This window comes from Hipposideros armiger, unplaced genomic scaffold (assembly GCF_001890085.2).
Source record: "Hipposideros armiger isolate ML-2016 unplaced genomic scaffold, ASM189008v1 scaffold_175, whole genome shotgun sequence".
NCBI classification, from domain to species: Eukaryota; Metazoa; Chordata; class Mammalia; order Chiroptera; family Hipposideridae; genus Hipposideros; species Hipposideros armiger.
Window position 1 is genome coordinate 101428 of NW_017731525.1, and position 20863 is coordinate 122290.

Sequence of the window (20863 nt, forward strand, 5' to 3'; positions counted from 1 at the left end):
ACAACAACAACAACACTCTAACAGAAATACAAATGGTAACTGACAGAAATCTAGGCTGGAGGCAAAAAACAATGTTAAGAGTTCAGATAGTCCAAGCAAGAGAGGGCATTACCCTGAATAAAGATGGGAGATGCAGATGGAAGAGCTAAGTTTTGAACTGAGTTTGCAGTAACTGGAAAATTTAGGTGGATACTTGCAGAGGCTTATTGGCCTGGAGCTCAGCAGTGAATTCAGGTCTGTAGGTAGGGGTTTGGAGTTATAGTTACACAGGTGGTATTAAAACAAAGTAGGTGGTGGAGTCATTTGGAAGGAGTGATGGGCCAAAGGCATTGAGAAAAGTGGTGGAGGTTGATTTCATATAGAGGAGTTGTAAAGAATGAGGAGAGAGAGAGAATACCAGAATCCTGAATAGAGTATTAAGTTGAAAGTGTTGAATTTCTAGTGTACCTTTCTATACACTAGTTGGCCTGTCTAGGCCAGGGAGGCTGAGTTTGACAGCTCTTTGGCCTCCTCCATAGAGAATTTAAAAGAGGAGCAGGATTTAGAGAATAAAAAATGAGGAATTGTGTTATAGACATGTTTAGCAACAAGTTTGTTGCAACTAGTAGAAGTTGAAAGTATGAATGCCCAGAGTTTGATTAAAGAGTAGTAGTAGCAGTGAGATTTAATTCAGGTAGTAAAATAATTAAGAGATAAATAAAATCTGGCAAGTGAAAGAAGAGGTGTGAGTAGGGTTATATGACCCAATATTTAGCAAACATATTAGAACTTACTCTTCTAAATGAGTGTTGCTCTCATGCCTACAGTAATTTCCTTAGGAGGCTACATACTTTTTGAAAATTTTTTACATCCTCCCAGTTTATAAGAAAGTATGTTTCTTCTCTTGATTGCAACACATTATTTTGAACCAAAATGGTATAGCTTATTCCTACTAGTTTATATTTTCTGACTTGGCTTGTGTGGATTTCTGATTTGTTTCCATGTAACCTTAGGTTGCCCTTTCCATTTAGAGAGAAGTTGGAGTAAAGGATAAATTGTTTCATTACATGATTCCATAGGTGACTTCTGTGAGTAGCCAACAATCTTTTGAATACATGCTTACTACCATTAAAAATAATCTTGTTCATTTATTTTCATACTTGCACACCATGAATGCAGGCAATAGAAGCAATAAAAGCAGTATGTCCTATGTAAAAAATGGAAGATAAATGTGATGGCCTAAACCTGCTGGGGATAATAAGAACTGAACTTAAGTTTGAAAAAAAAAATGTAGAAAGCTAACCAAGGAGGATGACAAAAACTTCCTTGGAGCCTGTGGACTGAGCCTATTCCATAGAAGGGTAAGTATTTTAGATTTCTGCAAAAGAAAGACATGCTGTAACTAGCAACTCAAGACAATTGTTAGAGTAGATACATAAAAAAGCTGGTAACCCCAATTCTGCTTTGTTCCAACGAAAAATAAAAATATAGCAGAAGTTGAACTAGCACAAAGAGAGATAAAAAGCTAAATTTAAAACACTTCCACCCTAGTCATAATACACCATCTAAAACCATTACTTGTACATAATATATAAATTTTGACTGATACCCTGGTACAGTGTATGCTTGAGAATACTTTTGGTCACAGCTGTTACGTCTGGTTTAAGTTGGTGCATGAAAGGCAAGATCTTTCATTTTAAGTAGCTTTACACCCAGAAAATATGCCATACAACAAGGAAGATTTATAATTCTTTCTTTTTTCCAGTAAATGGTCATAGTAATGCTAATGATGTTACCCATTTGGACCATCAATTATGACTTTAATGCATTCAGTAGGTCCTTTAAAAATGTTGGTTGAATACATTTTTGAAATCTGTTTGTTTCTCTTCCCTCCAGGGTCAAGTTTCCTTATTTATTAAATAGTAGATACGATAACGTCATAAAGCTAAGGCATAAATTTCAAGTGATATAATATTTATAAAGTACTTAGCATGTTGACCGTCACATAAGTGCTTAGTATGTTAATCCCTTTCCTTCATTTTTTTACCTTGTGCAGTGGTAATAACCAATATCTGGCAACCCTACTTGAAAAATCACTCAGACCACAGTCTGCAAACTACTTTTAAAAGAAAAAAGAGTATTTTTTAAATTAAATACACACACACACACACACACACACATGCACTTACATATACATATATACACTCATACATATACCTATATACATATATTTACTTACTTAGGCCCTTGAAAACCCCAAGAATCATCCTTGCTTTCTTCCTCTCTGTCTCTCATTCCTCACATCCAATCTTGTCACCCCTCTCCAAAACACAGCCCCAATCATGCCTTGACCCAGTTGACATACTAGTCTGATGGTATTATTAGTTTTCTCCTGAATTAAATAATGCAACTGCCTGCTAAATGGTCTACCTACTTTCTTTAGTCTTCAATCTATGCTCCACCACAGCACAGCCACCAGAGTGATTTTTTGAAAACATAAATGGGATCAAGTCATTCCCCTGCATCAAAAGGAAAAAAAGAATCAAATGGCTTCATATTTCATCTGGGATAAAAACTAAACTCTTTACTGTGTCCTATGAGGTTCCCCTTGTCTGGCTCTGCCTACCTCTCTGAGCTCTCAGTATTCTGCAAACTTACACGACTTCTTTCTATTTCTCAAACATGCCAGATTCATTAATACCCCACAGCTTTTGCATTTGACTTCGCTGGCTGGAACACTTTTTCATAGTCTGTCTCAAGGCTGTTTCCTTTTCGCCATTCAGGTCTCAGCTCAAATGTCACCTACTCAGGAAAGCATTTCCTTACCACTTATTCAAAGCCGTTCTTACTTCTCCTCAGCCCTACTCTATTACATTATCCTCTTTAATTGTATGAATAGAGTTTAACACTGTGATAAAAGTTTCTTGTTTATCTATTTTTGCAAAGGGAAAATAATTCTCTTTTCTATTCTTACTGTGATATTATTTTTGCCTTCCTAAGAATAAATCTTGGTTCTTTTCTAGAATCATCTACCTGCTGGTTTGGACTAGTTCCAGAGAGGTTGTACTGAGAAAGTACATGAAGAAAGACATTTTTGAAATTCAAAAGCCAAGCTTTGGTCCTGAGAAAGTATTATCTAAATTCCTCTGTCTCTAGCTTATAAAGGATCAGGCTTTCTAGAAGAGACCAGAGAATTTTATGTGTGTAAGAGAAGTCCAGACAGAAGAGAAAGAGGAGAAAGCCTCATCTTCTCTACCCTCAAAGAACTGTGGAAGGGAAGAGGGAGGCAAAGGAGCCCCTGCTCCCTATAGTTGGGATTCATCGTAGTCTAGTAACTTTGGGGGCACAGCACAGGCCCCAGTTTGAGGCCTTGAGCTATGTTTCTTCATTGTAAACATAGGACCTATAACTCTCTGAAGGTCTGGCTAGAGAGCTCATCAGAGAGGATTACCTTAGTAGGGAGCAGGTGGCTTTCTAGTGAGTTCTGCAAAGCAGGTCTCAGCTAGAGCTGGAAGGGACCACAGGCAAAGCCCAAAGGTGTGCAGTGCCAGCAGCAACCAATGGGAACCTGAGTCACTGAGGGAGGCCTTGGGCCCTGTCTCAGCCCACAGAGGACAGATGATGAGCTTCTCCAGCCATAAACTTCTGTCATGGACATCAGTCAAACAAACAGCAAACGAGTAGGCCTCTGGCTTTAGAGCTTGACTCACCCTCCATTTTAGTCAGGAATGTAATTAGAAGACAGGCTAAATGAGAATCAGAGCATTTCTGTCTAAGAGAGACTGAATATTCTATAGAGCAATGGTTCTCATACTTGTGCTTTAGCAGAGCCACCTGGGGAGCTCATAAAGCCCACAGAAGCCCAAGCTCCTGGAAGTGGAATGGGGGCATGCATACCAAAATTTGATATCCACCAAAATTTGAAAACCACTGCCTTAATAGGACAGTTTAAATTAATTGGCTGGATTAACTTTAACCTGGATGAGACTTTTAATTCCCCACCCCTCATTATCCAGTAGGTGGAAGCTCAAAAGAGACGAGATAAGCTACTTCTTTTTTTTTTTTTTTCCATGCAAAAGTCGAACTGGCAACCTTGCTGTTATGAGTGCATGCTCTATCCACTGAGCCATCCAGGCAGGAGCTCAGCTCAAGGTGCCAAGTTAAGTCCCAGCCGTGGACTTGTCATTGGAGGCAGTCTTGTCATTGGAGCATGTGCTCTCACCAGCTGAGCCATCCTGTCACCTGTTGGCAGCTCAGCTCGGGCGCAGCTCAGGCACAGCTCACTGGCCCATGTAGGAATCAAACCAGTGACCCTGTTGCTCAGACCTTGTGCTCTTAAGCAAACGCTTAACCAACTGAGCCACTCGGCTGGCCCCAGATACTTCTTTTTAATTTATATTTTTTCAATACACATCCAAATTTTACAATGGGTTAAGTTTTTTAATGTTCTCCATTTGTTTAACTAGTTACTGTCATCATCTTGCACTTATAGTTGACATTTGAACAACACCAAGTTTAGGGGCACCAACTCCTGTGCAGTAAAAGTCCCCAAATAACTTTTGACTCCCCCCAAACTTAACTAGCTTCAGTGTCAGCATGGGCTTGATTCCAGGACCCCCATGGGCACCAAAATCCAAGGATGCTCAAGTCCCCTATATAAAACAGCATAGTTCAATGTGCACAATTGGTCTTCCACATCCTCAGACTCCCCACAGCAGATCAAAAACAGTACAGTTATTTAGTGACAAAAATCTGAGTATGAGTGGACCCACACTGTTCAAACCCGTGTTGTGCAAGGGTCAGTGCATGCTATATGCTTCATGATTGGGATCTTGTCTAGATTGCTCATTGCTGAACACCAGGGCATGGCACAAGGAGTCACAGTTATTTCTTGATAGAATCAATCAAAGAGTTAATTAGTTAACTAATTAATAAATGTATATGCGTTTAGCAGAGAGAATTTGGTGTCAGGAGGTATTCTGCATGGGAGTGAGGGAGAAGGTAAGGGAACAAGGGAGAAGGTGGAGGATGTCTGGCAGAAGCGGAACTAAACATTTTTCAAAAACAGCTAAAAAAGCACCTAAAGAAGTAAATTACCTGCAGCTATCAAGTGCAAGGCTTCATTTCGCCATGTGAAAATACAACAGAATCGAGAGGTAAGAAACAAAGAGAGTCTCTAAAAGTTTCACTCAGAGATTTTAGTACATTGGCATTTACTGCTGGGTAGGTCTGAGAGGGTCTGTCCGTCTGCTGCCTATAAATAAATTTGATAGAGTGAAATTTGTAGTTGATGTTCAACAGACCCTTTTTCAATGATCTTTCTGGTGTCTAGCTTATCTCTCTGATTCAGATTTATTTCTTAAAGTAAATTTTGTTCTTTATTATAAAATATAAGTTCAATGTATAAAACTTAGAAAATGGAGATAGATGAAAAGGAACCATGATCACACCACCTGGTGGTCATCACTGTTAACTTAGTGGTCTAATAAATATGGGTATTTTTAGGACTGTGATCTCTGTCCCTTTGCTGGATCCTCAGCACCTAGAATAGTGCCAGGAATAGCACTCAATAAATTATTGTTGAATGAATCAATTAAGACATCTGTTAAATAATTTTTTCACATTCACTATCCTTTAGAATAAGAGGATTGTCCTTATTCCCTTTGATGTTTATGAGTTCTCTAAAAGAAAAATATATTTTAAAAAATTTTATTAGACTTTCTTTGGCCTTGACTCATGGTTTGAATTTTTAAGTATTTCTAGGCATACTTTAAATGTTTTGACTATCCTTCCTAAATGCAAAACTGAATACAGACTTTAAAAGGGGCTGACCAAGCAGAATATAGAAGAGGGCAACTTTCCAGATCTTACATTTTATAATCCATTTAGCAATCATCATCTTCCAGAATTTTAAATAGCAGAACACAATAGTTAAATTAGAGTTGGCTTGTGTTTTAGTCTGACACCTGGCTTTTTCTCATCTCCCTTGAGAGAGAGCCCCATTGCTCTACTTGATTTCCAAGACTGATGCATTGCTTGTGTTCCTCTTTTACCCATCACATTTTTTTAATGATCTTTTATTGGGGGGTTGGGGGAGGGGAACAGACAAGTTGCTGTCCTTTTGTTCTTCAGTCTAGTTGTGGAGGACGTCGTTTTTCACTGGCCCATGTTGGCATTATCATTGCACTCTTCCCAGGTGAGGCAATTGCTCGCTGGCCATTGGACAGCTGCTCATGGTGGCTCATGGTAGCTCACGACGACTGCTGGCCGCTTATGCTGGCAGCCAGCCACTCATAGTAGCTCACGGCTGCCCACTGCAGCAGGGGTTGCAGCCTATGTTTACTCCTGCGAATCACCGCAGCCCAGCTCCAGGTTGAGCTGTTGTTCACTATTTTAGCTGTAGAGGGCACAGCGTCACTGACCCATGTGGGATCTGAACCAGGGCCCTGCTGCTCAGAGCTCATGCTCCCAAGCCAACTCTTAACCAATGCGTCACTTGGCCGGCCCTATCCATCGTATTTTCTTCTGCCTTTTTATTTCTCGGCATGTCTTTTTGTTTTTTACCTCACTGAGGAAATTTACACTTATCAAAACAGATTTCATGTTACTTTTCATTATACCATTTCTAATTTAGTGACCAACAGTTAAACAAAAATACCTTGGTTTTGTATCTTTCAAAATTGAAAATGTTCCACTTCTAATTCAATTTAGAGCTTGCCTTTAAATCACCTGAGACAAATGGTTATGCTGCTTTCAACTGAATCATGTCACTTGTGCTCTATGTACACTTTGATAAAATTGGGTAGAAAGAGAGGAAGTGAATCTCATTACTTGAAAATTAAAGCTAAACAATTTACATAAGACTAACTATATATTGTATAGTTTACTAGATTTGAAACTGAATTACTTTGTACTGTGTCAGTTTAGCTAAACCAGAAATAAGTCTCTCAGAATTCCCTTTTCTGTATGGATCTGAGTTTGGCTTTGCCACAGAAGAAATTTGCATAAGATTTGAAATGCAGAAGTGAGTAGCAGCCATATTTATAGTCTGGAACTCAATGCAAGACCAAGCACTATTGCACTTCATACATATCGTTGCTGATCTACTGGTTTATCTTGTTGTTGAAGGGCAGCAGCCATGTCTGCAGTGCCTCTGGCTCAAGCCAGATTGCTCCTTTGGCATCTGCAAATCCCAAGCTAGGAATGTGTAGAGGTGCCAGCTTATTCTGTAAGCCACCCATCTGACCAAGGTTGACAACCAAGAAAAGCAAATCCAGGTTCCAGTTTGTCCTCATCGGTTCTGGTTTGTCATCCCAAATTCCGGTTTTCCTCAAGAATTAATTTGCCCTCTTTGTGTCCACTTTGCTCTTGCTTCACCTACTTCATGCCCATCTTTTCTTCCCAACTTAATACTTTAAAACAAAAGCATTTCTTACTTCACAGTTTCTGTGAATCAGGAACTGGGAAGTTGTTGATCTGGCTTCTTGGGCTCATGGCCTCTCACTAGGCATCAGTCAAGGTGTTGGCCAAGACTGCGGTCTCATCCGGAGGCAAAACCATTGGAGGATCTGCTTCCAAGCTCCCTCCTGTGGTTGTTGGCAGTATTCAGCTCATCACAGGTTGTGGGACTGAGGGTCTCATTTCCTCACTGGCTGTTGGCCACAGGCTCCCTCAATTATTTGCACTATGGGCCTCTCCACAGAAGAGTCACATCATGGCAGCTGGCTTCCATCAGAGCAAGCAAATGGGAGCGCAAGAGAGGGCGAGCAGGACAGACAGCAGAGTCACGCTGTAACCACTTTGTAACCTAATCTCAGAAGTGATGTCCCATCACTTTTATTATATTCTATTTGTTAGAAGGAAGTCATGAGGCTCGGTCAACACTCAAGGGGAGAGGATTATAAAAGGGCATAAATGCCATAAGCAGGATCATTGGAAGCCATCTTTGAAGCTGCCTACCACACTGTTTGAAAGAGATAAAAGACCTCCTGAGCATCTTAGGTATTGTGCTATGCACATCCTCTCTTTTAAAAAATAGAACTTCTAAGTTTTGGTCAAGATGGTAGAGTAGGTAAAGGCTGTGCTTATCTTCTCTCACAACCACATCAAAATTACAACTAAACTGTAAAAAAAAAAAACATCATTGAGAATCACCTGACATCTTGCTGAACCAAAACCCTACAACTAAGGACATATGAAAAAAGCCATCTCAAGGCTAATAGGAAGGGCAGAGATGTGGTGCAACCATTAAAAACATGGAGGGAAATCTCAGCTGCAGAGACTTTCCCCAGATGAGTGAGGGTCCCAGCCTCTTCCTAGCCCATGGTTCCAGTACCAGGAAGAGAAGTCCCATAATTTTTTATTGTGAAAACCAGCAGAGATTGTGGCTGAGTGAGACAGAGGACAGCTGGAGTCCCAGGCAATCCTTTTAAAGGGACCACACCAGAAGTACTAACCAAATGGAGTCACTGGTTCTGAGCTCCAGTGCTGAGGCAGCAGATGGAGAGGCAATAGAGACATATCGAAGGAACTGAGTTGTCTGGCTTCAGTACAAGAGATGGAGGGGCAGCTTTCTCCTGGACAGAAAAGCTGGTAGAAGCCATTGTTTCTTTGTTGAGCCCTCCCCCTTTCCAGCATGTAGACACAGGCCATATCCAAGTCTCCATCAAGCTGGCTAATGTTGTTTGTTCACTATGCCCTGTGGATTCTGAGACCCCACCCTGCTCAACTTTTGGGCACATGCAAGCCACTTCCAGTGACTTTTTCCTACCAACTGCCTGTCTTGTCTCATGTTGCAGACTTTCTTAGGGTCTCTCAAAGGTTCATGGAACCCAGAGAAGCAGCATCTGACTTAAGCATGTCCATACCTTTGGCTGAGTCTGGCACTAGAGGCAGCTGAACTTGGTTCTTGATTTGGCCTCTCTAGGCACTTCCAAGCATAGCATGGGTGGCAGCCATCTGCAGATTGCTTTGCGGCTCCTGCTGGGTGGCCCCAGGTGGGGCACAGGTTGCAGCTAAACTTAACCTGAAGGAGGTCCCCTCCAAGGTGGCCCTGGGGCTAGCATGCCCAGTGGCCAGCTTTGAAATGAGCTGGAGCATCACTCAGCCTCTTTAAAGGATGACACGCTCAAGGGGCAGATTGAGCAGGCACCAGAGCCCTGCTGAGGCAGATCCTGCTCTGTAGGGTCAGCCCCTGCACTGCAACTACTCCACTGTAGTCATGGCCAGTCCTCACAACCAGTGTTCCTGCAGGTCAATCCCTCCCATTGATGTGCAGACAGAAACGAAGGCTCAGCTGCAAGAGGAGGGTACACACAACCCACACAAGAGACACAGCTGGACGCAGCTCAGGTGACCAGGAAGACTGAGCTACTGAGCCCCACAGCACACCTACTATATAAGGCAACTCTTCTAAGACTGAGAGACATAGTAGCCCTACCTAATACATAGGAAAAAACACAGGGAGGCAGCCAAAATGGGGAGACAGAGAAACATGTCCCAAATAAAAGAACAGAACAAAGGTCTAGAAATGTAACTAAACAAAATGGAGATAATCAATCTACCAGATGCAGAGTTCCAAACATTGGTTATAGGGATGCTCAATGATCTCAGTGAGAACTTCAACAAAGGGACAGGAAACATAAAAATGGAGATAGAAAACATAAAAAAGAACCAGTCAGAAATAAAAAATACAATAATGGAAATGAAGAATTAGAGGGAATCAACAGTATTAGATGATCAGAGGATCAAATCAGTATTTAGAAGATAAGGTAGCAGAAAACACCCAATCAGAACAGCAAATCCAAAAAAAAAAATGAGAAGAGTGTAAGGGGCCGTGACAACATCAAGCATACCAACATTTGCATCAGAGAGGCACCAGATGAAAGGAAAACAGAGAGAGCAGGGAATTGAAAACCTACTTGAATAAATAATGATGAAAAACTTCCCTAACCTGGTGAAGGAAATGGATATATAAGCCCAGAAAACACAGAGAATTGCAAACAAGATGAACCCAAAGAGGCCCAAACCAAGACACATCATAATTAAAATGGCAAAAGATAAAAATAAAGAATCTTAAAAGCAGCAAGAGAAAGCCAGCTACCGTGTTTCCCTGAAAATAAAACCTAGCTGGAGAAGAAGTCCTAGCATGATTCCTCCAGGATATGGAGGGCATGCACCCTTCACATGAGGGTTTTATGACCTGTTTCAGGGAGAAGGATTCCTTTTCCACAAACTCCTTCAGCTTAAAATACTCAGTATGCCAAGGTGCCATATTTTGGCACCTAAAATCATGTGAGGTCTTATTTTCTGGCTAGGTCTTATTTTCGGGAAAACAGGGTAGTTACCTACAAGGGAGCTCCCATAAGATTGTCAGCTGATTTGTCAACAGAAACATTGCAGCCAGAAGGGATTGGCAGGAAATATTCAAAGTGATGGAAAGCAAGGACCTGCAACCAAGATTACTCTACCCAGCAAAGGTATCATTTAGAACTGAAGGAAAGACAAAGAGCTTCCCAAACAAGAAAAAGCTAAAGGAGTTCCTTACCACCAAACGAGTATTACAAGGACTCTTAGAGGGACTTCTTAAGATGAAAAATAAAATAAAATTAAAAATATATAAAATGGCAATAACTCCATACCTATTAACAATTACTTTCACTGTAAATGGATTAAATCCTCCAATCAAAACTTAGGACTGAATGGATAAAAATACAGGACCCTTACATATGCTGCCTACCAGAGATTCCCTTCAGATCAAAAGACACACAGAGACTAAAAATAAAGGGATGAAAAAAGACATTTCATGAAAATGAAAACAAACAAACAAAAAAGCTGAAGTATCAATACTTATACCAGAAAAATAGACTTTAAATCAAAGACAATAACAAGACACAAAGAAGTACCTAGTAATTCCAATTTTGGGTAATTATCCAAAGAAACCCAAAATGCTACTTTGAGGGAACATGCTCATCCATATGTTAATTGCAGCATTATTTACAATGGCCAAGATATGAAGGCAACCTGGGTGTCCCTGAATGGGTGAATGGATAAAGAAGAGGTGGTACATATAAACAGCAGAATATTACTCAGCCATAAAAAAGAATGAATCTTGCCATCTATGACAACATGGATGGACCTAGAGGGTATTGTGCTGAGTGGAGTAAGTCATACAGCAAAAGACAAATGTTATATGATTTCATTTGTAAGTGTAACCTAAAGAACAAAATAAACAAACAAATGAAACAGAAACAAACTCAGAGATACAGAGAACATTGTGATGGTTGCCATATAGGAGGGGTTTTGGAGGTGGGTGGAAAAGGGGAAGGGATTAAGAAGTATAAACTTGTTGTTACACAGTAGTCATGTGTATAGTATAAGGAATATAGTCAATAGTATTGTAATAGCTATGTATGATGTCAGATGGGTATTAGATCTATGGGGGTGATAGATGGAAAGGAGTTGGGGCAGGGTGAAAAAGATGAAGGGATCAAGAAATATAAATTGGTAGTTATAAAGTAGTCATGGGGATGTAAAGCATAGGGAATATAATCAATAATATGGTAATAACTATGTATAGTGCCAGGTGGGTACTAGTCAGGGGGATCTCTTCATAAATTATATAAATGTCTAACTACTATGCTGTACACCTGAAATTAATATAAAATAATATTGAATGTCAACTGTGATTGAAAAATTAAAAAACGTGGGAGAAAGATAAAGGGTAATAAAAGATTCAAAGTTCCACGTATAAAACAAATAAGTTTTAGGGATGTAATATACAGCATAGGAAATATAGTCAATAATATTGTTATAGTGGGGCACAATGTCAGATGGTTGCTATATTTAACATGGTGATCCTTTAGCATGAGGAATATAATCAATAATATGGTAATAACTATGTATAGGGCCAGGTGGGTACTGTTGAATAACTATGATGTACACTGGAAACTAATATAATATTGTATGTAGCTACATTTTAATAAAAAATCATTAAAAAACAGAACTTCTAGGAATAATTTTTCCCACAGCATCTTCACAGAAAAGATTTGTGAGTGTAACGTTTGTCTGATGAACTGCATCATGAATCCATACAGAGGAACTCATGAAGGGTTTAAAGAAAATGTATCAGCTTGGTATACAGCCATAGATAGATAAATTGAAAAGAGACATCTCTACCACCAAACCTTTACAGTCAGGAAACAGGATAACATGTCTACTCAGTTGCAAACACTAGCCATAGCTTATAAAAAAGGAACGATGACTCAGAAAGCAGAACCAAGATTCTACAAGGTAGAGTCAAGAGCTGTGGAGAATAACTCACGGGGAACAGGGCTGAGCCATAAGCAAAGAAAAATGGCAACGTGCATCAGGCCAAATTTCAGAATCCTATGGACTAGTGACTGCTTTGTGCCTCTCATCATCACCCCTGCTGAATGGGAGAGTTTATCTTTTGATCGGCTCCCCATTCTGTGTTGTGAGTGTGTGGACAGATGACTTATTTACTTAGTTCACAGACTTTCAGACCTAAAAGAATGTATCCAAGGAATTATACCTGAGGAGCCTCATCCACACCTGAATGGATTTAGAAGACAAGTTCCTGGACCTTGAGCCTGAGCCTGATGCTATAAGAAGATGATATTTTTAGGGAGGCTTTTGGGAGGGAATGCATTTATTTTGCAAATGACAGTAACATAAGTACTCTGTGGACAGAAAGTGGGTTGTGGAAATTTTAAATCTTGCTTACAAATTCTTTGAAACATCCTTCATTAAAAAATGAATCTATGTCCCTTCCCTCAAATCTGGGTGGGCTTGTATTTCTACCAATAGAGTATGACAAAAATGATGTTATGTGACTCCAAGGCTGGCTCATACAGGGTAGTACAGCTTCTCCTTGTTGGTTGGAATACTTGCTCTTAGAGCCCTCAGCTACCACGAAAGGAGTCTGACTAGTTTAAGGACACCACGATGGACACCATGATGTAAGGAATCCAAGCGGCACAGAGGACATGTGTAAGCACCTTAATCAGCCATTCTACTCTTTGAGTAGTCCCAGCCTGTGCTCCCAATATGTGTGGGTGAACAAGGCTTCAGGTGATTTTAGCAACGGCCATTGAGTCACCCAATCTTTTGAGTCTTTCTACCCGATCCCCCAGATACTGTGGCATATGTTGTCCTAATTCCTGACCCACACAATCTAATAATAATAAAACAATTGTTCTAAGTGACTAAGTTGTGGGGTAATTTGTTACATCATCATAGTAACAGGGACTGAGCCATGTAGAAACATCACAGCTAAATCATGAAAGACATGCATATTTGAGGTCAATATTTAGCTTTAAGGGCAGTAAACAGTCAGTATGTTTATAATTATTTTAGAATCTTATACAAATTAGATAATGGATGTGTAAATACTCCTATTGCAATGCCTGGCAAAAAAGAGTAAGAATTTATTATTATGCCAAAAGAAATTTATGTGTATATTGATTTCCAAATGGTTATTTTCAATGATCTATGAGTAATATACTGGCCAAGGTTTCAAAGCTTTCCATGTATATCTCCAAGTTACAGATGAATAAAGATGTGGTTTGTTGTTCAAGGTGACACAAATCTGAACAAAGCTAGAATTCAAACCCAGATCTTTTTTATTCCAAATATATTACTTTTCACCACTATATTCTCTTCCCTCCAGGCATTTTAAATTTAAAGATTAAGAAATTACAGTTATGAAAATTTGGCCCCACAAGGAAGAGGCTCAAGAATGAAAAATTAACTTTGCACCTAGAAAAGGGAGGTTAATAATGATTTAATGATTACAAATATGATGGGTTTGTAAGTAGAGGAATAATTTTCTGTATGTCCTAAGGGGGAAAAAGTAAATATATATCCTTAATTCATAAAAAACTTAAAATTTAGAAATTTAGGCGAGCTCTCAATAAAGCACTTAATTTTGGTAAGGGTTAGTCTTCATTTTATGAACTAGAGTTTGGTCAACCATCTTTACTTCATTATTTAAAAGAAAAAGATAGTGAATTTTGGGGGGTTCAGTTGTGCATACAGATACCAATGATACATAAGGCTCAGGAATAAATGGTTATTAAGGTCCCTTTAATTCTAATAGAGATAAGTAACAGTAGCTCCCACCTATGTAGCATTAATTATTTCACAGATATCAGCAAAGGACTCTACAGATATCTTATTTAATCCCTGAAACAGGCCTCTAAAGTAGGTATTATTTTACTGTGCCTTTTTCTATAGGTGAGAAAGCTAGTACACAAAAAGGTGAAATCATTTTCCCAAGGTCGCTCAGCTAAGAAATAGTGGAATTGGGATTATATGATGGTTCAGTCTCTCATTTCTTCATCTTTCTAAAGCATTCTAAAGAAACACAATAAACATCAGATGTGTATATGACATATTGATATGGCCAGTCACAGGCAAAATACCTGTAGTAGTCTAAGTCGGTTTTTATTTGTATATATGTAGGTCCTTCTTGAATTACAATTCTTGATCTCCTTTGAGAATATTATTGTTATTATACTGTACAGTTCTAATATCTACCCAGTACATAAATTTCCTACATTTAGGTGGGTAATTTAAAAATATATACACGGAAAAACATACAGTGCTTACAAATCAAATGCAAATAAAAATCTTTTAAAAATCTTAGAAATTCATTAAGCAGGTTATGTTGATCCATTAAAAATGGTTCTTCTATGTACAATACATAATCTTTAAAAATACTACTCCAGGAAACAAAAATTCTTTGGTTCAGCAAAAGGATTCTAAATGTGGAAATTCCGTTTGTTAAGGATGCGCCTCTTGAGTTGGGCCTTTCTTATCTGGTTTAACTCTTTAGGAAACATGAAGCTGGCTTTCTCTGAATGCAAAAAACATGGGTGGGGTGTGGGTAGAGGCTATTCCCATAGAACATCAGCATATGAAAATATAACCAAAAGCTTGAAAAATGCAGTAACTTAGATGGCATTTTTACTCTGCCAGATCAAAAAGATACAAAGTCTGCTTCCCATCCATTTTGGAAGGAAGGTAAGGGGGTGATCATGGTTGATACAGAAAAACATTTACTAGTAAAGTTCTCAGGTACTGGCCTCCAAAGCAATTGAAACTACTCTCTTCATTATTTGGAAGATGGCAAGGAGGAGGCTGGAGGGCCGGTGCTAGGTGATGTTTTTACTTCTGAAGTCCCATCGCTTCTCCAGCAGCTTGCCTGCCTTAATAATCTAAAATTATAAACACAGCCATGACTCAGATGTCTTTTTAAAAAGTTATTAACACAGCAGTGATTACAGTGCATGAACATTTACCAATGGGATCTTCATTAAAAATTAACTGTGGTTACTCTATATTCTGGGTTTACTAATAGCAACAATCACACATTGGCCAAAATACCTCAAGGGTTTCAAAGAGTCAGCAACGTTACCTATCCGACTTTATTCTCCTCCACATTTAAAGGGAAGGAAAAGCCTTCACAATTTTGTTTCTGCATGTTTTCTATTTTGATTGTGAAAACATTTAGTATATAAGATAAAACCTTTCAAAAAGCCTGTTACTTAACCACACATTATAACCACCTTTAACAAGGCTTTGGAAAGTCTCCAAGGTGTCACAGCTGGTCACAGGATAGTGAAAACTTTTTTTTTTCTTTATATTTTCTAAGTTCTCCAACAGAATATAATTACCTGGTTGGATTAATTAAGTCCTTTATTTTAGAGAGTGGTACCACTGACTAACGACTCAAACTTGCCTTTCCCAAGACGAATACCAGAAGCACATTAATACATTTCTAGGTTAAATGCAGGTAAAAGTCAACAGACTCTATTGACTACCCAGATTTCTGCAAATCACCACTTTAAGATGCCATAATGCTTACATAGAATTGTTAAGAGCAGGGGAAATCTTCCAAAATTCACCCTTGTTCTTGATACTATTTGCATGACTTAGTTGCTCAAAGGCGCTGCTTCTTAAACCTTATTAGGGCTCAAGGGAGGTGAATATGATTAGAATGGAGCAACAGATTGCAGACAAAGCTATACCCCTTCAACAAAAAACAGTTCTGACTGTGGAGAGGAGAATAGAATAACCTTCAACATTTGAGAAAAGCAAAGAATAGAATACATGAATAATTCACAGCATCTAAATAAGACATTATAATTCAGAACCACCTCCATACCCACTATCATCCTCCCCAGCTCATGGGTAGGGATTTCATTTCCCTAATGGTCTTCCAAAAGATATCACAATATTCCAAAGAGAGAAATAATCAGCGCTGGATTATTGGTGCGGATTTTCCTCTTTTGTAGTAGATGTGCAGTAATCATTGTTTTGTTTGTTTTGTTTTCTGTCAGAAGTCTTTATCCCAGCCTGACAGCTCATCAGGAGGCACTCCCTTTTCAGGAGGATACTTGTCAAAGTAGCTATGATCTGTGGGTCCATTGAGCTAATAGAGAAAGGATTAAAGCAAAAATAAGATTGAGGTTGACTAAGCACGCTATTACATATGGATAATACTTTCTACATCTGAACACGGATTTTATACTAAAAACACTGGTAAGTTACATATAAGGAAAAGATGACTAATTGTCATTTCTGAGTCATACTCTCAGCCTCATGAGATCTCCCCTTTAGACCAAATGGATTGGGTCACTGTATTACATTCAATAGAAACAACCTTGCCTGGGAGTTATTTATAAAAGTGACAGAAATTATGTCTCTCTATATATTTTTTAATCTTAAAAAAAACTTCAAAAACATCAAACATTTCTAGAATCTTTCTTCCACCAAAAGTTTCTCACCAATCTTGAATTTTTATATGGTTAATTGACCCATATAAAGTTTCCAGAATGCCAAAGGGACAATTCAAAATATTACTGACTGTTAAAAGAGTAAAATGACTCTGGGGTTAAACTATTTTGCAAATCAGTTGGTTTTTAATTCTTTGCTTTCCAACAAATTTAAGAAGCACTTAATTGAATTATCAGTTGATAGAACATTAAAAATACTATTTATGATAGATCATAATGTGTTTTTTAGGAGGGTGGGAAGGTCACGCAGAAGGCATTTAAAATGACATTGCTATTATGAAACCTTCCACTTCCATGTACTTAGTTTTGTGAACACAACTCTTAGCACTTGCATCAACATAATTTTAAAAAGAAATAGAATTGATGTGGAGTCTGATCCCATTTTTTAAATAAATAACATTTATTCACAGACAATTAAATAATTTATTTTCAAAAGATATTTTTAATAATTACTTTAAAGTTTTGTCATTTATTTATGTTGTTTGATACTGCATATGATAAAAATGTAATTATAACTGAGTCCAGAAGAAATATTTATGTTGTCACAGAAATTTCTGTTGTTACAGGAATTTTAAAATCTATAAAACTATAATTGAAAGGCATTTAAAGAATGATCAATTAAAGTTGCCAAACATAAAAAAATATTTTACATTAGAATGAAATTTTGTAGGGAAAATGGAATGGAAATATGAACTCAGAGAGAAAAAGAAGTCATGTAATATTTTTTTCTGTGTTTTTAAATGGTTGATTGGTATCAAATCTTAGTAGTATTTAGATTACATTGAATATATTTAAAGGAAGGAAGTAACAGTAGTGTTTAACTTTAAAATGTCAAAATTTACAACATATTAGAAATAATGTTCTCCACAATGATTTAAATGTATGATGAAATATTCAGATGTCCATCTGAAAATGTACAAGGGGAGACATAGATCTTCAAAATTCCTCTAGAGAGAACAGAACATAAAGTGTGTAGGGTGTTGACCTAGATCACCCCTGAGTCATTCTTCCCCCCAAACTAACAGATGTTCCGCTTTCTCTAGAGCTGGCTGTCCAACCAGCTACATGTGGTGACTGAGCACTTGAAATGCAGCTAGTCCAAACTGACATGTGCTGAAAGTGTAAAATCCACTTGGAATTGTGAAACTTAGTATGAAAAAAGTAACCATAACATCTCATTAATGTTTTATGTTGATTACATATTGAAGTGATAATATTTGGATATTAATTAAAATTAATTTCACCTATCTCTTTTCACCTTTTTTAATATGGCTACTAGAAATTTTCAAATTACCTATATGGTTCATCTAATATTTCTAGAGTCAACTGTCAGCCTAACTAACATCAACTCCTTGGGGACTTAGATTTATATGTAATGATTCCTGAGAGCTGAGCTAATGCCCATCAAATAGGTAACAACGTGTATGTAGTTCCTATAATCACAACTGTTATGATGTTTTAACTTAATTTTTAAAAACTATTTTAAAAATCTAAAATCTGTCACACACACACACACACACACACACACACACACACACACACCCTTAAAAATCTGTTTACAAAAACAAACACCTACAACAAATTATAATGGCAATATAGTAGATACCATACCTCTCTTCGTAAAGGTGATGGAAGGTTCCGTGCTTTCAGTCCCTCCCAATTAAAACCATTTAACCACCTGAGAAACAAGAAAAGTACAGAGAAATATCACTCGCCGGAAAACGGTTAGCCTGCCAAGTTACCTGTCCATCCATTTGTTGCCTGCTCCCTGTGTGCAGCTGCCAGAGGTTGGAGGAAAATACTCAACCATGCTGGTTGTGTGGTCTCACATTAAGCCCATGCTCCCTCACAAGGGGCACTGACTCCTGCCCAGTAATCAGTTTGGAGTTCCCTGCTGCTCCACTCACGGTCACACTCCCTTAGATTCATAATCCATACTTTGTCTTCTGTCTTCAAACTTCCAGAACCTTCTCCCCAGCCTCACTCTCCAATGAGGACCTGGCTTTCTTTTTCACTGAGAAAACTGAAACAGAAAAGAGAACCTCCACAGTCATCCACCGGCACACCTGCCTGCCTACCTGCAGCTGTGTGTTACCTTGTCTCCCATACGGTGAATGAACAGCCTTTGCTTCTAGCTAAGGTCAACTCTTTTACTGTGTACTTGACCCCATAGAGTCTTCTCTATTCCAAGTCATGCTCCTGCAGTTCTCTCTCCTGAATCTTCAACATGTTCTCTGCTGGATAATTCTCATCGGTATGGAAACATTTTATCTCTTCCAACCACAAAACACCCTCCTTTGGCCTGAGCTCCTTTCCAGCCCTCATTCCATTTCTCCCCTCCCATTGGAGGAAAATCCCTTGAAAGGGCCATCTAATCACTCTATTTACCCATTTTCTCCTGACCACACTACAATCAGACTTTACCCTCACCATTTCATTGAATCACGACAGTTCTCAGGTGTCATCTTATTTAACCTATTAGCAGCATTTGCTATAGTTCATCTCTCATACTTCCTGAAACCCTTCTTCACTTGGCTTTCTTCCTACCTTTTGGGGTGCTCTCCCTCCTTTTCCACTGCTAGCTATTTCCATAGGAAGTTGGTGTGTTCCGGGGCCTAGTTCTTAGACCTTTTCTTTTTTCAACACTCTCACTGCCTAGGTAATCTAGTCAGTCTTGTGGCTTTTAACATTTACATTCTGATCACGCTCAGATTTCTATTTCCAACCAAGACTTCCCCACTGCTTTCTGGGCTAATAGCTACAACTGTGATTTATCCAGTAAGACATCTAGTCTGCCAGGCATCTAGCATGTATCTGGTCCACACTGGAGATCCAAATTTCCCCCCACAAACTTGCCTCAATTCTCGCAGCTGCTCAAAGCAAAGACCTTGGACTTATCTTCACTGTCACACCCTACCTCGGTCCATAAGCAAATCTTGTCAGTGTCACCTTGAAAATATGCTTACATTCAGAATACAACAAATTCTTCATACCTTCACTCCACCTGCACAGGCCAAGCCACTATTATTCCGTCCCTGTATTATTACAACAACCTCCTAATGTGTCCTCCTGCTTTTGTCTCTGGCAAACAACCCAGCTGCGAGAGTGATCATTCAAAACTAAGTAAGGTCTCACCGTGCTTTTGTTGAAAACTCTCCAGGGCTTCCCCTTTCACTTGGTGTAAAAGGCAGTCTTCACCATGTCTTTACTATAAGCCACTGGGCCCTAGAAAACCCTCTTTCCACCACCGCCTTTCCCCACCCTACCCCTGTCCTCCACTTCTCTTCTCCCTCCCTTGTCCGTTTATCTCCTCACCCCGTTCCCACAAGCCAGGGGGGCTCCCATTTTCAAGACCTTGCAATCTATGCCCTCTGGCTGGATGGTTCTTTGCCCAGATTTCCACGTAGTTTGCTCCCTCAACACCATCAGGTCTTTTCTCACAGGTCATCTTCTTAGTGAGGCCTTCTTCAGGCGCCCAGTCTGACATTGCAAGCCCTTCCCCACCCCCACCCCCACCCCCACTCCCACATGCATTCTATCCTTCTTCCCTGCTTTATTCTGTCTCCCTAGCATTTACTGCTATCTAACATATCCACTATGCACTTAACTTAATTATCTTGTTTATTTTCTGTCTTTCCCACTAGAATGCAAGCTCTTTGAGGGCAAGGGATTTTGTCTGTTTCCTTTCCTCTGTGTCCCTAACACTTGACACAGAACAGGGGCTCAATACGTGTCTTTTGAATAACTGAATGACTCTGCAAGAGAACAAACTTACACAGGACCTCTCATTATAGTGCCTTGTAATATCACACCATGGTGGTGATACTCCTGGTGATATGGATCTAAAAGCCTCCAAGATAAAAAATTATTTTATATTAATCTGCAGTGGATTCAGCTGATGACCAGATAAAGTTCTTTCATTTATTGCTTCCACAGCATTAATCTAAAAGGGCTGATCTGGTCTTCAGGATACATATCAAGCTTGGTGGCTAGAAACACAACACCAGAATGAAAAAGCCTTGCTTCTCTCAGACACAAACAATGTGTTCTGTCTCTCACTGTTT

At 39.0% G+C, this 20863-nt stretch overlaps 1 protein-coding gene across 5 annotated transcripts in view; it reads right to left on the reverse strand.

The window, feature by feature from the left end:
- Positions 1-13881: 13881 nt before the first annotated feature.
- The window catches only part of PRKG2 (protein kinase cGMP-dependent 2), a 106661-nt gene continuing 99679 nt past the window's right edge, over positions 13882-20863 (reverse strand). For 4 of the 5 annotated variants that reach the window (XM_019652163.1, XM_019652160.1, XM_019652161.1 and 1 more), the window contains 2 exons: positions 18411-18477; positions 13882-16435 (listed from right to left, as the gene is read on the reverse strand). In XM_019652163.1, coding sequence (XP_019507708.1) covers positions 16340-16435; positions 18411-18477 — 163 coding nt within the window. In that variant the 3' untranslated portion in view covers positions 13882-16339. Of the gene's footprint in view, positions 16436-18410; positions 18478-18756; positions 18823-20863 lie in introns of those variants that run through there. The other variant, XM_019652164.1, reaches the window with a different exon arrangement.